General features: G+C 36.3%; 2 protein-coding genes across 2 annotated transcripts in view; both read right to left on the bottom strand.

The window, feature by feature from the left end:
• The window catches only part of LOC128163538 (ras-associated and pleckstrin homology domains-containing protein 1-like), a 188,930-nt gene that overhangs the window by 155,737 nt on the left and 12,471 nt on the right, over positions 1 to 20,722 (bottom strand). The window lies entirely within an intron of this gene.
• On the bottom strand, positions 1,403 to 9,259 carry LOC128163541 (uncharacterized). Its single transcript, XM_052827171.1, has 3 exons — positions 7,588 to 9,259; positions 5,411 to 6,370; positions 1,403 to 1,711 (listed from the first exon to the last, which is right to left on the bottom strand). Exons 1-3 carry the CDS (start codon positions 9,233 to 9,235, stop codon positions 1,647 to 1,649), a joined length of 2,673 nt encoding a protein of 890 aa, XP_052683131.1. The 5' UTR covers positions 9,236 to 9,259; the 3' UTR covers positions 1,403 to 1,646.

Raw genomic sequence — 20,722 nt, 5'->3', positions numbered from 1 at the left:
TGTATGTATTTGACAACTTCTCAAAAAAAATTCAAAACAAGTTATCAGACAAAAAGATAAAGGGAAAAAGATTAACCTAAAATAGCAGGTCATGTAGAGCTATAAACACATCGTCTGTTACATCATTACAAGGTTTGCGTAGAGCTATATACACTGAATAAGTTTGTGTATAGCTATAAACACACGGTCCGTTATATCACTGAATAAGTCTGTGTAGAACTATAAACACACGGTCCGTTATATCACTGAATTAGTCTGTGTAGAACTATAAACACACGATCCGTAACATCACTGAATGAGTTTGCGTGGAGCTATAAACACACGGTCCGTTATATCACTGAATAGCTTTATATACACACGGTCCGATATATCACTGAATAAGTTTGTGTAGAGCTATATACACATGGTCCGTTACATCACTGAATAAGTTTGCGAAAAGCTATAAACACACGGTCCGTAATATCACTGAATAAGGTTGCGAAAAGCTTTATCATGACACACTATCCGTAACATCACTGAATGAGTTTGCGTAGAGCTATAAACACACGGTCCGTTAATCGGGCGTTGTATCACTGAATAAGTTTGTGTGGAGTTATAAACACACGGTCCATTACATCACTGAATAAGTTTGCGTAGAGCTAAAAACACATGGCCTGTTAATGTTATATCACTAAATAAGTTTGTGTGGAGCTATAAACACACGGTCCGTTGCATCACTGAATAAGATACCAGTATCCATTTCTTTTTCTATAAACTGTGTTAGATACTTTAAATGGAAAACTATGGTCAGGAATCCACAATGATTGTTTTCAATAGCATTTTACATATCTAATGGTGAAAAAAATAAAATAAAGATAAATCTAAGCATTAAGTATTATTGATTAATTATTTATTTTTTTATTATTCAATTTGTATCGGCAGTCCATTTCAATTACATTTAAAGGGACTTGGACACAATTTGAGATCAAAAATTTTATTTTTATTTGTTCTGTATAAAATGGTTTACTGGTGTATTTTTAAATAATTGACCAAAATATTGAAAGTTAAAGTCAAGTTACAAGCGAGATACAGAGGTAAGATTTGATTTTAATTGTAAACAAAGCTCGAGTCTTATAGTTGTTTACAAAAAATGTAATGTAGAGAATTACCATTTCTTAGACAAACTTACATGTAAAAAACAATTTAAATTAATTCAATATCTTCATAAATACTATTATCAACAAAAGAAAGATACATTTGATTGAAACTTACACAAATACAACACATATGTAAAAATGACAATTGTTTACAAAACAAAGAATTGTGAACTCTGTATCTGGCTTATAACTTGATATTTGACTTTCAAATTTTGACAAGCATTTTAAACTTCTATATTTATCAGTATAAACATTGAAAATGGAAAAATAAAATTTTAAAATGTTAAGTTAAATCGTGTCCAAGTCCCTTTAATTCTACACTCAGCAACAGACAGCCATGTTTGGATGATCATAAAGTGTGAAATAAACAGGAGTCAGTATTACAGTCCATGTGAATTATACACAGGTCAATTTCAGCTGCAGATGTTGAACAAAGGGACAAACAACAAGTGTGGTTTTGAGAGCAGACTAGATTTGTACAGAAACTTTTACAACCTGTCAATATCCAAGCTATCTCCATTCTACAGCTGATGAGCTGAACATGGCATCCCCATCAGGACGGGGTCTGTGTTCATCTACAACAAGGCATTAATCAGCTGTTAATTAATATCATACAGTATATGCAAGACAGGACTACATCTACAAATAAATTTAAACTATTTACATAGACAATAGTTATGATGTATTGTAATTGATTAAATCAATTCAATCTCTATGTACTCGTAACACAACAAATTACAAATACATGTGTCACTATACATATATATGATTAACTAGATACGATCTCGTAACGAGTAACGAGTAGGTCTTCCGTTCAATTTTTAAACGATACGATTAAAATATCAATGAAATTTCAGAATCCCCCCCTCAACTCCTCCCTTTCAGATAATGTATTCGATTGTCAATATTGTTTAAAATGCTTAATAAAATGATTTGCTTTTTCACATACAGCACATTAAAGATTTAAAATTATAGTCCCTTAAAATCCCTAATTACGTAATCACTGGGTGTTGCAATGAGTTTTACAAACTGATATTGTTACGATCAACAACTTTGTTTCTATAATGCAGTAAAAAATCTTGAACGTTTTTAAGGTACATGTGTATGTGTAAAAGACTTTACGAGTATATTGGCCCTAACTTAAGGGGCCATTTCCTTTTTCTCGAGTTCATTCAAAAGGTCTTACGAATACTAACATTTTTTGTTCTTACAAGTATCTATAATTGTTGTTTATTTTTGAGATACAGATGCTTGAATATTTTAGGGGCCAGCCCTCTAGATCCTTCATGGGGACAGACACTGATGTTTTGATTAGAGGAATCGATTAAAATCATCAAAACAGATATTTTCTCTTCTACAATGCTTAACAAAATATGTCTCCTTCTCTAGATATATTGCGTCAAAGTTCAAGTACTTTGGCCTCTAAAAATCCACAATTGCGTAATAAATGGGCTTCGCGATGATTTTACCTGATAGATATTGCTACAATCAACAATTTTACTTCAGTCTATAATGAATTACAAAATCTTTATCATTTTTAAGTTATCTGTAATAGAGTTTACGAGTATTTTGGCCCCAAATCAAAGGGGTCAGTCCCTTTTTCTTGATTTCTTTGAAAATGTCTTAAGAATACAAACATTTTTTGTTCTTACGTGTATCTAAATTTTGAGATACAAATGATTGAATATTTCAGGGGCCAGCCCTCTAGATCCTTAATGGGGATAACCATTGGTCTTTTGATTAGTGGAATCGATTAGAATCATCAATGCAAACATTTATTTTTCTAAATTTGCCTAACAAAATATGTCTCCTTCTTTGGATATATTGCTTTAAAGTTTAAGTACTTTGGCCCCTAAAAATTCCTAATCACGTAATAAATAGGCGTGGTAATGATTTATCTGATAGATATTGTACGGATCAACAACTTTGCTTCTATAATGCATTACAAAATCTTTATCATGTTCAAGTTATTCGTAATAGAAATTACGAGTGCCTTGGCCCCTAAATAAAGGGGCCAGCCCCTTTTTCTTGATTTTATTGGAAAGAACTTTCGATTCTCTACCACCTTTGTTAATATGTCGTAACAAAATATCAACTGATAAAAAGATACAGATCAAAATGTATGAAAATTTTGAATGAAAATTATTACCAAATTTTCGTGCCTAGGCGAGCTCAAAGAAAGGGCGCCACTGGTGTAAAACAACATAATAGTACACAACTTCAAACTATAGACTACCTATCCTAAAAATTTCGTATTCATATCTCTAATAGTTTTTGAGATCAGCTCTGCACAAAATAAGTCGTACAAAAAATAGAAAATCGGCCAAAACTCGGTATCGGAAGTGACGATTTCAAAATTTCAAAAAAAATCTAGAACTAGATACGATCTCGTTACGAGTAACGAGGAGGTCTTCCGTTCAAATTTTAAACGATGCGATTAAAATATTGAAGAATTTTCAGGATTCCCCCTCAACTACTTCATATTAGATAATGTATACGATTGTCAATATCCTTTAAAATGCTTAACAAAGTGTTTTGCTTTATCACATGCAGCACATTAAAGATTTAAGATTCTAGTCCCCGAAAATTCATAATTACGTCATCAATAGATGTGGCAATGCGTTTTACAAACTGATATTGTTACGACCAACAACTTTGTTTCTATAATGCATTACAAATTCTTTATTGTTTCTAAGGTATGTGTTAAAGCCTTTACAAGATTCTTGGCCCCATAATTTAAGGGGCCAGCTCCCTTTTTCTTGAATTCAATCGAAAGGTCTCACAAATACTAACATTTTTTGTTCTGACACTCATCAAAAATTGCTGAGCAGTTTTGAGATACAAATGATTGAATATTTTAGGGGCCAGCCCTCTAGATCCTTAATGGGGACAGATATTGGTGTTTTGATTAGTGGAATCGATTAGAATCATCAATGCAAACATTTTCTCTTCTACGATGCTTAACAAATATATGTCTCCTTATCTAGATTTATTGCGTCAAAGTTTAAGTACTTTGGCCCCCAAAAATCCCAAATTATGTAATAAATGGGCGTGGCAACAATTTTTCCTGATAGATATTGTTACGATCAACAACTTTGCTTCTATAATGCATTACAAAATCTTTATCATTTTTAAGTTATCTATAATAGAGTTTACGAGTGTCTTGGCCCCTAACTTAAGGGGCCAGCCCCTTTTTCTTAAATTAAATCGAAAGGTCTCACAAATTCTAACATTTTTTGTTCTTACACCTATTTAAAATTGTTTATCATTTTTGAGATACAAATGTTAGAATATTTTAGGGGCCAGCCCTCTAGATCCTTAATGGGGACAGACATTGGTATTTTGATTGATGGAATCAGTTTAAATCATCAATGCAAACATTTTCTCTTCTACAATGTTTAAAAAAATATGTCTCCTTCTCTCGATATATTGCGTCAAGGTTTAAGTACTTTGGCCCCCAAAAATCCCTAATTACGTAACGAATGGGCGTGGCAATGATTTTTCCTGATAGATATTGTTATGATCAACAACTTTGCTTCTATAATGCATTACACTTTCTTTATTTTTTTAAGTTATTTGAATAGAGTTTACAAGTGTCTTGGCCCCTAAAAAAAGGGGCCAGCCCCTTTTTCTTGATTTTGTTGGAAGGAACGTTTGATTATCTACTACTTTTGTTATATATGTCTTATCAAAATATCAACTGATAAAAAGATTCAGATCAAAATGTATGAAAATTTTGAATAAAAATTCGTACCCAATTTTTGAGAAATCTCGTGCACAAAATTTGGAGAGAAAAAATAATAAGAAACAGTACGAAAACTATAAGGTCTTCCGTTGGAAACGGAAGACCTTAATTATGACCTCTGGCAATCATCTGTGAAAAAATTGTCAAAATCAGCCGATTTGTTTCTGAGAAATCGCGTGCACCAATATTTGTGGGGAAAAAAAAGAAGAAACGTTACGAAAACATTCCAACGGAAGACCTTAATTAATTACAATGACATGTATTTTAATTAACTAAATACATCGGCACGTGACTGTACCGCTAATTAATGAAAAAGTGCACTTAGATTTTATTTATTTTGGATTCATAAACAATTAATTCAAATGACTGGTAGATACAGCTAACCCTGTAACAATGAGCTGTTTATATTGACAAACAATCACACAGATAAACATGTCTTACATGTAACTTATTGGCTGATAATTACCACAGACTGTGTGTCTTAGTTATCTATATCTAATTAATGTGAATGATAATGACTCAGACTTACCTGTCAGATCGTCCTGTCTAGTGATATACCTGTAGACACATACCTTGTTTTTGTACTGTGATCCAACCCAGAGGCGGTGAGTGTTGACATCATAACTCAGGCTGTATGGATCTCCCATCTCTTGTGATTTTGTCAGTAGATGTGACAGGAACTGACCGTCCTTGTCCAAAATCTGTACGGTGTTGGTTGTATCATCACACGCCAGGATGTGTGACAACGCGTCAGTACAGATTCCTAGTGGCTGTAGTTCTGATCCTGATGGAGGTCCTGTGTAGGAGAAACGATGTCTTCCTCCACGCTCTGTCACCACTACAGCACCAGAATTAGAGATAAAGTTAAAGTCAGACACCACGACATCCCCATTGTTGTTCTCTGTTATATAGTTAGGTTGTCTATACAGTCCCCGTCCTGTGTTGTCATGTTGTATGGTGTGTGTCAGTTGTCCACTCTGGTTGTACCGGGTTACCTTGCCTGTCTCTATATGTGTACAACACATCCCGACCAGTAGATTCTCAGTGGACGGAGACCAGTACACACACCATGGTTCCCATGTAGAGTCTGTTCTCTCTATAAATGTGGTGGTTGTTTTCATATCCTTTGACAGTTCCTTGATATTATAATCCTCATCTATATAAATCAGTTCACTATCACTGTTCACTGTGTGTAATCCATTACCAAATATATCATCATGAGATAAAACCTCACTACATGAATCCTCCACACGATGTAGAGTGACACCTGTTGTGTCTGTCAAGATGAGATTGTTTTCATCATCACTGACCCAGACCCGGTCTGATGTCACACAGGAAATGTGTAAACAACAATCAACACCTGTCACTGTGAAAGATTGGTGGAACTCAGGACCAGACACCAGTTTCAGCAGACACTGGTTCCCTTGCTGTGGTTTTTCTGTCCCTGGGGTTGGGATTCCACTCAGTGACTCCATCACACGACTTTGATCTACAAACATTAAACATAGAGTTCTCATCCTGTAATGTTACAAGGAGTAGATTAAGTTAATCAAATAATCTGATTAAAGTAATCATTAAGGGTGCAACGATAAACCGTGAGACGGTATATCACGGTATAAATATGCTACGGTTCAATGTAACGATACTATAGGCTATACCGCGGCTCACTATTTCGATCCGGAATATTTTTATCTGTCCGAATTGGTTTGAAAATTATATTTTCAAAATGGCTTCCGGTGTTGAAACGTGCTTTGCATTATTTTTGCCCCCTGCTACAGTGCATCCCATAAATCTTCGATATGGTAACATTTTGGGTTTTATAGGATAAACGAAATTGGTTAACAAATTTCCCATACTGAGTGTTTCTTCATGTAAGTACTACTTTGCAGACGTTTTCCTAAAAACAAACGACATGCGTGTTGTACTTCGTATGAAACAGCATTATCCATCCATTTGTTTGTTATCGCAAGAAATTAATCCCACATTCCTACATGCGCAAAAATGCAATTAAATTCAAATGTCATCCTAGTTATTAAATAATTTGCTTTCAGAAAATTCATTACATCTATAATAAGAGCATAAATAATTTAATTGTTGTCAGTGTTGAAATAATGATATTGATGTCAACATTAGAATTTTACCTTGTGCAGATCATGTTGACATTCTGATATTTATACAGCTGATTAGGAAAAATTATGTGGGGAAAAAAGATGTAACTAAAAGTTGGAGATTAAACAATACCAACGTATGCGTAATTGTTTATTTGTTATTTTTTAAAAGCACATCAAAAGTATCACGATACGTATCGTATTGTCTTTATCGCGATACGTATCGTATCGTGAGGCAAGCGTATCGTTGCACCCTTAGTAATTATCGAACTCATTTAACTACCGGTACTTAAAATTACTTCCTCTTGAATAACTTATTTTTTTAGCCATGATATCGGTTGCATCTTCTTATTCACATAAGTTTGAGCAATAAAATACATATGGTAACATGTACATACATGTAATAATGAATAACAAATACATAGATATATAACTAATGTATGAATTATAATCACATGAAATAGATGTAAACTGAATTAATAATTTAATATGACTTTTGTGATATAACAAAATTAACTAAGGTATACTTAAATCTCATTGAAACCTGTATGATACCTAACACATATATACTACATCAATGATGATGATTCAGACTTACCTGTCAGAGCGTCCTGTCTGGTGATATACCTATAGACACACACCTTGATGTTGTCCTGTGATCCAACCCAGAGACGGTGAGTGTTGACATCATAACTCAGGCTCCATGGTTCATCCAACTCTTGTGATTCTGTCAATAGATGTGACAGGAACTGACCGTCCTGATCCAACATCTGTACTGTGTTGGTCCATTCATCACACACCAGGATGTGTGACAGCGCGTCAGTACAGATTCCTAGTGGCTTTAGTCCTGATCCTGTTGGATGTCCTGTGTAGGAGAAACGATGTCTTCCTCCACGCTCTGTCACCACTACAGCACTATAGTCAGACACCACGACATCCCCATTGTAGTTCTCTGTTATATAGTTAGGTTGTCTATACAGTATCCGTCCTGTGTTGTCAAGTTGTATGGTGTGTGTCAGTTCTCCACTCTGGTTGTACCTGGTTACCTTGCCTGTCTCTGTATGTATATGTTTATAACGCATCCCAATCAGTAAATCCCCAGTGGACGGGGACCAGTACACACACCATGGGTCCCATGTAGAGTCTGTTCTCTCTATAAATGTGGTGGTTGTTTTCATATCCTTTGACAGTTCCTTGATGTTATAATCCTCATCTATATAAATCAGTTCACTCTCACTGTTCACTGTGTGTGATCCTCTACAATTACTACATGAATCCTCCACACGATGTAGAGGGACACCTGTTGAGTCTGTCAAGATGAAATTGTTTTCATAATCACTGACCCAGACCCGGTCTGATGTCACACAGAAAATGTGTAAACAACAATAAACACTTGTCACTGTGAAAGATTGATGGAACTCAGGGCCAGACGTCAGTTTCAGCAGACACTGGTTTCCTACGCGTCGGTTTCCTCTCTCTGTGATTTGGATTGCACTCAGTGACTCCATCACATCCTCCTTGTTAAGTGACTTAGTCATGGAGAGCTGGCTGGTGTGGAGTGTAGGATGTATCTGGGGGATGGCTTTCTTTATGGAGGAGAGAAATTGTAGCGGTCTGATTACTCTCCTCTGTTCATTTATGTGTACATATCTCTGTAGGCTGACAATATGTATGATCATTTCTTTCTTCTGTTTTAAACATCTGTGTTTGAAATTAAAGTCACAAAACACATTACACATGAAATCGTTTTGTATATAGTCAATGAGATCATTCAGTGTTTGGGCTTTTGTTAACATCTCTGATTGATAGAGGGAAAATTCTGTGCGACAGGTTTTGAAATCAGTTTTGATTCCTGGCAGGAGAACAGGTCTGTAAAAGAGAGCCTCACTACTGATGGTGTTAATGGTTCCTCTGTGTTGTTGTCGCTTTGTTTCATAAGATGTTCCAACATCTAGTTGTCGGTGATTTCTATGCTTTCTGCAGTGGTAACAGGTAGGAACTTGACAAGGTTCACAGTACTTTGTATAAACTTTGCTAGGATGTCTCACACAGATCTCTTGTGTTGGGATGTAGTTGATTTTATCACGGTGTGACACAACATCATGGTCTATTGTTTGGAGATCTTTTACATGGTTCTCTTTACACTGGGGACACAGATCACATGGACACGATACACAATAGTACTCTGTGTCCCCCGGACACTTAGAACACTGATGTACTTTACATGGAGTGCTTGCTGTTTCCATTGTGTGGAGGGACTAGGTCTCAATTTCACAACCTGTTTAATGAAAAAAAAGTGCTATAAATGAAGTCCACCATTTTTTCCATATATCAATATCAAATTTTATTAGGAATGTTTTCATTTAAAATATGTTTTTAATGGAATAATATATTATTCCTACAAAGATAATAATGATTCATATAAATAGTGATTCATCAATATACCTGTTACAGAAATATTCAACTTGTTTAACAAATGGCCCAAAATATGACTCTCTCTCTCTCTTTCTTTCTCTCTCTCTTTCTTTCTTTCTCTCTCTCTCATTCTCTCTCTCATTCTCTCTCTCTCTCTCTCTCTCTCTCTCTCTCTCTCTCTTAGACATTCTGTTAAACATGCACTTTTGCTTTTCTTTCTCTGTTTTAATCTATCTATCTCATTAGAATATTTATCTGCTCATTCTCTAACTCTCTCCTTCTTTCTGTGACTGTTTGTACTTAATATTTACTCCATCTCTATTGCTCTCTCTCTCTCTTTCTCTCTCTCTCTCTCTCTCTCTCTCTCTCTCTCTCTCTCTCTCTCTCTCTCTCTCTCTCTCTCTCTCTCTCTCTCTCTCTCTCTCTGTTAAACAGAGAGCAACAGCACATGTCTAAAAAGAGTAAAGGGTTAGCAGAGAAAGTCTGAGAGAGAGAGGGAGAAAAAAAGCATGCATGCTAGCTGAGAACTAATAGGAGAGGAAGTGAAAGACTGTTGAACATGTACTCTCTCTCTCTCTCTCTCTCTCTCTCTCTCTCTCTCTCTCTCTCTCTCTCTCTCTCTCTCTGAGACTTTCTATGCTATACATATACTCTTCCTTTTCTCTCTTTCTTCTAAAAATGTATTCTCTCTTCAATATTTTCTCTCTCTCTCTCTCTCTCTCTCTCTCTCTCTCTCTCTCTCTCTCTGAGAAAAACATACATGTAAACTTGTTCTTTTATTTCTCTCTTATATTTTTCTGCCAATCTCTCTCCAGACTTTCTCTGCTCGACTTTCCCTTGATATATGAGAGAGAGAGAGAGAGAGAGAGAGAGAAAGAGAGAGAGAGAGAGAATAAGACAGAAACACAGAGAGAGAAAAGGCATACATGTTAAACTGAAAAATTATGGAAGAGGGAATGAGATACATTCTCTGTGAAACATGTAACCAGCATATTTCTCACACATATCTTTTCACTCTCTAACATTTAATCTCTTTCTCAGACCTATACTCTTGCTGTCTCTCTTTATTTCTTTCTCAGTATATAGAATGTCACCCTATCATTCTTTTTGACCTTCTGATATGTACATGTACCCATGCTCTCTGATTCCTTTTCTCCTGGGCCCTCTATATTTCCCATTTCCTCTGCTTAAGGTAGTCCTATACTCGGGACTAAATGGGCCCAATCATTAAAAGCTTAGCTCTGAATGATAAATATACATTCTAGCAATACATATACAAAAGAAAATATGTATGTTTACATGCTAGTTTGCTTGTTATCATCTCTCAGACGGGTGTACCCTCTTGCAAAAATTATTGACAATTATGAAATTTACCAGACGTCCGTTTTTCCTAAATATCATTACTAATTTTGGGAAAATTAGAACTGAACATACAAAATAGAGTATAAATATTTATTTAATCCATATCTCAATAATAATTTTGCGCAAATTTTTGTAAGTAAGTACGCTTTATGGACCTGATGTATCAAAATAGAATACAAAAATGCAATGCTAGTATCGCGTTTGGTAATTTTTTTTTACTATTTCATGGACTTAAACTTAAATTCATGGTGTTTATTCTATCGATTGACATCTTAGAAAAACGATTTGGAAAATAAATTATATGATGACGGATTACTTTTCACGCTATAAGTTCTAAACCAAGTAGACCCTGACGAAAAAATCCGTATAAATCACATTTTGCTACAGTTTTCTCCCTAGATCTGTCTACAATGTTAGATATCATTTAAACATTAATTAATTGACGATTGTTTACAACAGCGATGTAGAGAAAAATCAATACCAGGTATCTAAAACGTTCTCTGTTACACATGTAGTCTCTTTTTTAATCTTTATCTATCTTTCTCTCATTCTCCAGAACATTTTCCAGACAAGTATTCTTCATCTCTCTTTTCTCTTTCCCTCTCTGCTTAACATCTGCCCTTGTCTCTCTTTTCTTTTAATCTCTCTCTCTCTCTCTCTCTCTATTTCTCTCTCTCTCTCTAACTTTTCTTGCTTAGTTTGAACTCATGCTTTCTCATTCCTTCTTTCAATCTCTATCCCAGCAGCATTGTCTCTGTAAGTACTCAAGGTAACCCCCCCCCCCACCTAAAAAAAACTACCTGGCTATAATTGCATTTCAAGAGACAGAGAGAGACAGAGAGAGAGTGTTTCATTACTTAATCTCTCTCTTGTTTTCTCTCTTTCTCTGATTTTCTCTGTTTAACATGTAATCTTGTTTTCTCTCTTTATTTCTTTATCTATCTCCTTCTCACTCTCTAGAACACTTTTCAGACAAGTGTTTTCTCTCTCTTCTCCCACTCTCTCTGACAACATATATCCTTGTCTCTCTTTTCTTTCATTCTCTCTCTCTCTCAGTGTACATCACTCAGATTTTTTTTGCTTAGCTTGTTTTTTATTCCTTCTTTCATTCTATATCCCTTTCTCAAAATTTCAGAGAAACACAAATGGGAAAAAGGGATTTAGAAACTTTCTCTGATAAACATGTACCCACCACTTTCTTTCTATGAAACCGAGTTTTTCTTATCCCTCATTCTCTTTGACTTCCTCTGATAAACATGTACTGGTTCTACTGGCTGAGTATTTGACTGTGTCCTACGACTGGCTTTCCATCTACCCTGGCTGAGTATTTGACTGTGGTCTATGACCGGCTCTCCCTCTTACCCTGTTTGAGTATTTGACTGTGGCCTATAACTGGCTTTCCCCCTTGCCCTGGCTGAGTATTTGACTTTGGTCTATGACTGGCTTTCCACCTTACCCATGCTGAGTATTTGACTGTTGCCTACGACTGGCTTTCCCCCTTACCCATGCTGAGTATTTGACTGTGGCCTACGACTGGCTTTCCCCCTTACCCTATCTGAGTATTTGACTGTGGCCTACGACTCGCTTTCCCCCTTACCGTACCCTGGCTGGGTATTTGACAGTGGCCTACGACTGGCTTCACCCTTACCCTATCTGAGTATTTGACTGTGGCCTATGACTGGCTTTCCCCCTTACCCTGGCTGAGTATTTGACTGTGGCCTAAGACGGGCTTACCCCCTTAAACTGGCTGAGTATTTGACAGTGGCCTACGACTGGCTTTCACCCTTACCCTATCTGAGTATTTGACTGTGGCCTATGACTGGCTTTCCCCCTTACCCTGGCTGAGTATTTGACTGTGGCCTAAGACTGGGTTTCCCTCTTACCCTGGCTGAGTATTTGACTGTGGTCTAAGACTAGCTTTCCCCCTTATCCTGTTTGAGTATTTGAATGTTGCCTAAAACTGGCTTTCCCTCTTACCCTGGCCGAATATTTGACTGTGGTCTAAGACTGGCTTTCCCCCTTACCCTGGCTGAGTATTTGACTGTGGCCTAAGACTGGCTTTCCCTCTTACCCTGGCTGAGTATTTGACTGTGGCCTACGACTGGCTTTCCCCCTTACCCTGGCTGAGTATTTGACTGTGGTCTAAGACTAGCTTTCCCCCTTATCCTGTTTGAGTATTTGAATGTTGCCTAAAACTGGCTTTCCCTCTTACCCTGGCCGAATATTTGACTGTGGTCTAAGACTGGCTTTCCCCCTTACCCTGGCTGAGTATTTGACTGTGGCCTAAGACTGGCTTTCCCTCTTACCCTGGCTGAGTATTTGACTGTGGCCTACGACTGGCTTTCCCCCTTACCCTGGCTGAGTATTTGACTGTGGTCTAAGACTAGCTTTCCCCCTTATCCTGTTTGAGTATTTGAATGTTGCCTAAAACTGGCTTTCCCTCTTACCCTGGCCGAATATTTGACTGTGGTCTAAGACTGGCTTTCCCCCTTACCCTGGCTGAGTATTTGACTGTGGCCTAAGACTGGCTTTCCCTCTTACCCTGGCTGAGTATTTGACTGTGGCCTACGACTGGCTTTCCCCCTTACCCTGGCTGAGTATTTAACTGTGGCCTACAACTGGCTTTCCCCCTACCTTGGCTGAGTATTTGACTATGGCCTATGACTGGTTTTCTCTTTACACTGACTGAGTATTTGACTGTGGCCTATGACTGGCTTTCCCCCTTACCCTGGCTGAGTATTTGACCATGGCCAATGACCGTTTTTCCCTTTACCCTGGCTGAGTATGGCCTATGACTGGCTTTCTCTTTACACTGACTGAGTATTTGACTGTGGTCTATGACTGGTTTTCCCCTTACTCTGGCTGAGTATTTGACTGTGGTCTATGACTGGCTTTCTCTTTACACTGGGTGAGTATTTGACTGTGGTCTATGACCCCCTTACCCTGGCTGAGTATTTGACTGTGCCCTATGACTGGCTTTCTTCTTTGCCCAGGCTGAGTATTTGACTGTGGCCTATGACTGGCTTTCCCCTTACTCTGGCTGAGTATTTGACTGTGGTCTATGACTGGCTTTCTCTTTACACTGGCTGAGTATTTGACTTTGGCATCTGTCTGGCTTTCCCCCTTACCCTGGCTGAGTATCTGACTGTGGCCTATGACCGGCTTTCCTTCTACCCTGGCTAAGTATTTGACTATGGCCTATGACTGGCTTTCTCTTTACACTGACTGAGTATTTGACTGTGGTCTATGACCCCCTTTACCCTGGCAGAGTATTTGACTGTGGCCTATGACTGGCTTTCCCCCTTTACCCTAGCTGGGTATTTGACTGTGGCCTATTACTGGCTTTCCCCCTTACCCTGGCTGAGTATTTGACTGTCCACTGGGAAGATAATTTGACAATATCCCAGCCCTGACTTAACTACAAAAATATATCATTTTTTTTGCTTAAGAAAACAAATCTTAAATAGAGATGAGGACAATAGTTTTTTGTCAATACCTTGGTAAGAAATTGATGTTGCCCTCTGACTATGCTCTCGGGCAACAGTTCTTATCACAGGGCTAACACAATGACTACTGCCCTCATTCTTTTTTAAGAGCTGAACACTATTATGTCTATGAATAACACACAATGACAGATACTGATTGAAATAGGTCTCCCAAGTGACCATGAAAGAAAAAGATTAGCTGCCTTATAAAATTTTATATATATATATGATAAATTCATAAATACTTCACCACAAATGTCTTTTGTTTTTCTTGACTTCATTCACTATATCTCTGTGTATCATACACTTGAAACCTATAAAAAGACGACACGATGCTACACACCAGTACATGTATAACCTAAATAAAGTAATATTATACAGAAAATACCATACAGTATCGTGCATAATAAGCACTCGTGTATAATGATCATCCTTCAAAGTTGACCAAAAATGGGGAAAAAATACCATGTCCTATGTATAATACGCATCTAAAAAATGTCAAAATCAACGACCGCCATTCCCCCCAAAACTATCGATGCTTCATAATAATTTTATAATCCAAGCATGATTTCTGTAATTTTGTGATCGGAACATATCTCAGACGATGAAAATCGAAGGCCATGTAGTGTATTTGGAGGTTAACTTCTGGTTTATATTTATCAGGGATGGCGTCTTTTTAGCGGGATTCTGTCTTTTTCTCTCCCGTGTCCTCACCAGGGAAGCCTCATGAAGGTGTGCTCTTCATTGTCTTGTCATTTGTGATCGTTATATACATAATATATTTAAAGTTTTTGCTTTTTTTTTATATACAAATGATTTGTTATCAATTTATTTGAACCTGGAAATCTCTTCAGCCACCATTTTTCCAAATAACTATCGATGGTAAATGATAATTTTATAACCCAAGCGCAATTTTTGTATTTCTTGATCAGAACGTGGTCCAAGCGATATTAAAATCAAGGTTTCGCCAAAAAAAACCAAAAACCACAGGTCGTTTTTATCATAATGAAATCAAATTAATAATTGATCATCGATTAATTGATGAAAAGCTTAAAATGTGAAAACACAGGAGTCGGCAATCGTGAGCGAAGCTCATGGCTGGGTTTTTACTTATTTTGACTCCAGTTATATTTATTGATAAGATTGCCAACTCCTCTGGTGAAAATGAAAATTGAATGGGCGTTGTTAAAAAACTCTATTGTTTTTTCGTTCTTATAATTTTACATAAAAAGGACGGTATGATTTACATGGACTGTATCAAATAACATTTGACACTTTGTAAAGAAAGTCATACAAATGATCGAGGTATTTTAAACAGTGTCTATGTAAAGCAATAACGTTTAACTGCATAAATGGACACAAAGTAATCAAATTAAATAAAATCATAATTACTAATCTTCATTCACTTGAGAACACACCGTGAAGTCCGACAAGTGCATACTTCTGACACCGCAAATTGTTAAACAAACATTGATCACGCACCACGTCAACAGGTGGCTGCTTATGAAGGGTAATCGTGTTTAAAAATCAAGACATGTAAACTTGTAAATCCGAATATGCAATCGTGTTGATGTGTGAGCCTGAGTATGAATATGTGTAATTCTGATCGTGTAACCTTTAAAACTCGGGCATAAACACGTGTAAGATTTGACTCAGTTCCTTCGCATGATGCACATTTTGCAACCTTATTGTTTACATTAGTTAATTAAACCTTCAACTTTTCACACTTTCAATCCGTAGTTTCTGCATTTGTAACTTCAGGCTCGGCAATAGCACATCTGACATGATACAAATTGACAAATGTAAAGTCTACAAGTTTGTCGAATTTTGACATGACCTTATATGGAAAAAGTGACGTCACTGATAGAAAAAGGCTAGCTGCAGGTAAAGGCATGCCGTAATCGCCGGAATAGGGACGGAATAAATAAAAAAAAAATATTAGGTAGGCCTATAATCATATTATCTCTGGATAACAACATTTCATAGAGTATTATTTTTCGGAAAATTAAATTATGAGATTGGTGTACATTTTATCAAGAGAATGTATAAAAGATGCGAGTAAAGAATTCGATCGGCTTCAGATATCCTCTTAGAACTGAAAAAAATTACATTTAATGACTTTGTTTGAATACACGTGTATAAAGATATATAAAGGGGGGGGGGGGACTTAGCCCCCCCCCCCCCCACTTTTTTGCCAAGTTAGACCTAACCATTAGGAACATAGCAACAGGGAGGATTCACCCCCCCCCCCCTACTTTTCCCTCGCAACAAACAGAATTGTTCCTTAAAAGACCTTAAAAAGAATGAAATATTAATAGTGATATTGAAAATTAGAGTCATAGTAGCTATACTAGCACCCCCCCCAACCACTACGGATTAGGAATTTCATGATTTGGGGGGGGGGGGGGGGATTGGGCAGGTAAAATTGGAGTTATTGATATACCCTCCCCCACGGATTAGAATTTTCATGAATATGGGAATTCTTGTCAATATTTTTTATGATTAGTTTAGGCCCACCACCTTTCAATTTGCTTCCGACGCCACTGTTATTAGAGTACATGCAACAAATTGTTAAAGTATAGGCCTCGACTGAATTAAGAAAATATCTCCAAATGCATCCTTATCGGTACCACAAAGTTGTGACAAGACATCCCTCCCCCCACTCCCCCGCGAAAAATTGCACGGGGTCGGCCAGCTGAGTTGCAAAGTTATCGATAAGAAAAACAAACTATTTAAAGACATTGGTTTTGAGATTGTGATTAATATTAGACATAAGAAGCGACACCCTCTTTAAAAAAATGAATAAAAATTCTAAAGATAAGGTTAACTGTCGTGAAATTAAAATATGTATCAATATTATTTCAAGAAATGTTTCTTTGCATTGTCGGCAATATATAGTGAAAAAAGCATTTCATACAGGTAAAAATTGACTTTTTAAAAAAAATTATTTCAAGCAATTATTTCGGGATATGAGTATGACGTCCTGAATGTCGGTTCAATACAGACTCACTTTGTGAAGTTGGTTGATAAAAAATTTCTGGAGAGCTATTATAATACAGCTTTACAGCCACTTGTGAACTAGCTGCAGGTCTGTAGCTCCCTGTCTAAAAATACAGATGGACGATCTGGGAGCTACAGTGCCTCTAAAACTTCAATTTACGGCGCACAAAAAATACGCGCTAGTTTTATATTATTATTGAAGATTGTGTTATTATTATTCTTTCACTTACACAACAACAAAAAGTATAAATACATGTAAAGTAACATAAATTTTTCCGCGAAAAATAACCAAATCCTTGCAGATCGTTTATTCTAACTTTTTCAGAAAAATAACAAGAGTAAAAATGGGGTACTCTATATGCAATGTTCTTGCCCAAAAATGACTAAGTTCAACAGCTGATATTTTTTCATAAATTATCAGAAATCAAAATCCTAGCAATTTGCATACCTCTGATATATATGTATAAATGATCTGCAAAAGAACAACTTCCTATCTAGATCTTGAAAACTGTTCCAGGAGTTATCGGTACTATAAGGGTACCTTTTTGACAGCCACTCGTCCGCTTGCAATTTTTACTATTTCAATAATCGGAAACCCGGTTAAAAATTCTCTCTCAAAATTCTTAAAATTCAGAAGCAATGGAGTTACATGGGACCTCACGGCGGTCTTTGAACCCCATGCCGCTCAAAATATATTTACCCCCTTAGGAAATTTCTTGATCCGTCTCATTTCTAGAAAAGAGTACGCATTTACTTATATTCCAGTTTAAATTACATGTCGATTTTTTTTAAGAAATAAGATATTAGGCATTTCCTTTTATAATACATGTACGATGAGATTTATATCTATACGGGCGCATTCGTCACATCGGCAACGATTTTTTTTTCTACATGAACCTCTTTCTGTTTGGTCTAGCTTCAATCATACCTCAATTTTTTTCTCTAAAAATAATACCGGTGTTTTCGATAGAAAAGGTGTCGTTCATTAAAAGCTTATTGCAACAGTTTAGCTGAATATTATGTTTATTTTTCGTTCATTCCGGGGGTTACGGCATGCCTTTTCCCGCAACAAGGCAGTTGCCATATAAGGTCATGTCAAAATTCGACAAACTTGTAGACTTTAAATTTGTCAATTTGTATCATGTCAGATGTGCTATTGCCGAACCTGGAGTTACAAATGCAGAAACTACGGATTGAAGGTGTGAAAAGTTGAAGGTTTAATTAACTAATGTAAACAATAAGGTTGCAAAATGTGCATCATGCGAAGGAACTGAGTCAAATCTTACACGTGTTTATGCCCGAGTTTTATGGGTTACACGATCAGAATTACACATATTCATACTCAGGCTCACACATCAACACGATTGCATATTTGGATTTACAAGTTTACATGTCTGGATTTTTGAACACGATTACCCTCCATAGCTGCTTACATGATGACAAATACACTGACGATAACTTGTTTATTGCAAGGAATAGAGGTGAGAGAGGAAAACTATTTCAATGGAAATAAGAATAAGAATACGGTATTCTTGACACAGTGAATTTAGTATACACTCTTACAACTTGCATAACATGCTATATCGGCAGTCACTTCTTCCGTGGTATTCACAATCACGGTCTCAAAAATGGGGTAAAATTTTGGTCCTTTGTACAACACACACTCCCCACTTTTGATTAAATTTTGGCTGGGATACACGGGACTTAACGGTAGTTTAAGTCATTTAAAACAAGCTACAACAATAAATTAGAGATATTTACATCGGTATAGACAGATGGTTGAGAGAGAGAGAGAGAGAGAGAGAGAGAGAGGATTTATAACACACTAATCTTTATCTAACTTGCGTGTTTTGAACTGTTCTCTATAATAATCGACTTGTTTGAGTACATTTATTAAAAACTTGTATTAGTGAAAAGGGGAATAACTCCTAAAATGTTAAAACTGCAAAAATGTTTGTTCCCCTGTTCACTTTGCTTCAAAGTGGTAGTGTCCTAGAGAATTATTTCAATCAACCTTCAGATTTGTATGTAAACAGATTGTCAATGATTAATTTATTAATTCAGACTATTATTGAATAATAGAGAGGATAAACTGAATAGAATGTGATTAAAATGATCCACATTACTGTGTTTAAGGAAATAATCAAAAAAATTAACAGTTCATTATTTGATTATGAAAGATATAATGATATATAAACTCTTAATATGTCAAAAAGCGAAAGATTTGCAGTTTGGGAAAAAAAAAATAAAGAATGAATATTTTAAGTATTCAATTCAGTAAGTAACAAGAAAAGCCCCTGTGGGATTCAAACTCTGGATGCACGAATCACACGTCCGACACTTCATCCACTCGGCTATGGAGTAAGCTACACGTTTTTGTCCTTTATAAGAAGAGCTTTATATTAACTTATAGTAAATGATAACATTTAAAAGGTAACGTTAAATTCTATGTACTAAATTTATTTAATTTATTGCTTAACAAATCATATTTTAAATTTCAGATAGTCATGATAGACAATTTGTTGACCTCCCATCCTCTTTAAAAGCATGCATCTCTCTCTCTCTCTCTCATTTATGTTTTTCATTTTACATTAAAAAATGGAAGATGACATCTAACAAACAAACAATTTCTTTTTTATGAAATAAGTAGTCCATTTCGTAATTTGACGTTAGGATTAAAATACAGTGTATCAAATGACATGTACATCTCATAGACTTCTTCCTAATTTTTTGAAAATCTAAATAGACACACATACATGTAGTTTAACTTGACTTACCTGGTCCCATTTGTTTCAAGACGCAGTCATTGTACTAGATTTTTGAAGCTTTGTATACTGTTTATTTCCCTTTGTCACGCCTGGTTCTCCATGTTACAAGCAAATATCTTCAGTCTAAATTGAACAAACAGGATCGCAATACGGAAACATCAACAGCTTTTGTCTACAAATTACAAGCTAAGTTTAAAGCTGACATGAAGTCATAAAAGCATTTGGTCGCCATATTAGTTTCGATCTGTCCTCCACTGCTACAGAAGTATATATACCGGTTGCGAAAGTTACGGTCGACGGTTGCTTTCCGATCGAGGCATTCAGGTTGCACGGACTTCTAAATGCATGAACTACGCATTGAAGTAAAATATTTGTAATAAAGAATAAAAAGGTGTTTGAAATACCTGAATGCGGTGAAACATGAATAGTGTCCTTATAGCCTATAGGGGGTGTGCAGTGATGAGCAGAACAATAGAAATCGACAACTAATATGGCGGTAGTCAGAGATAAAAGGGAAATAATGCGTATGAAGTGATTTCCGCGGTCAATAAACAAGCCAACAAATCACTTTAAAAAAAGTATATTAATGAGATAGCAACTATAAAAGGCAATTTAACCCCCCCCCCAACCCCCCCAAATACACTACATTCCCCTTTTTTGTGGAGGAATGTTCCAAATCCGACTGGCCACGGAAGTTACAAAA

The sequence above is a fragment of the Crassostrea angulata genome, chromosome 9 (assembly GCF_025612915.1).
Source record: "Crassostrea angulata isolate pt1a10 chromosome 9, ASM2561291v2, whole genome shotgun sequence".
Classification (NCBI taxonomy): Eukaryota; Metazoa; Mollusca; class Bivalvia; order Ostreida; family Ostreidae; genus Magallana; species Magallana angulata.
This window is presented reverse-complemented; position numbering and strand designations above follow the sequence as displayed.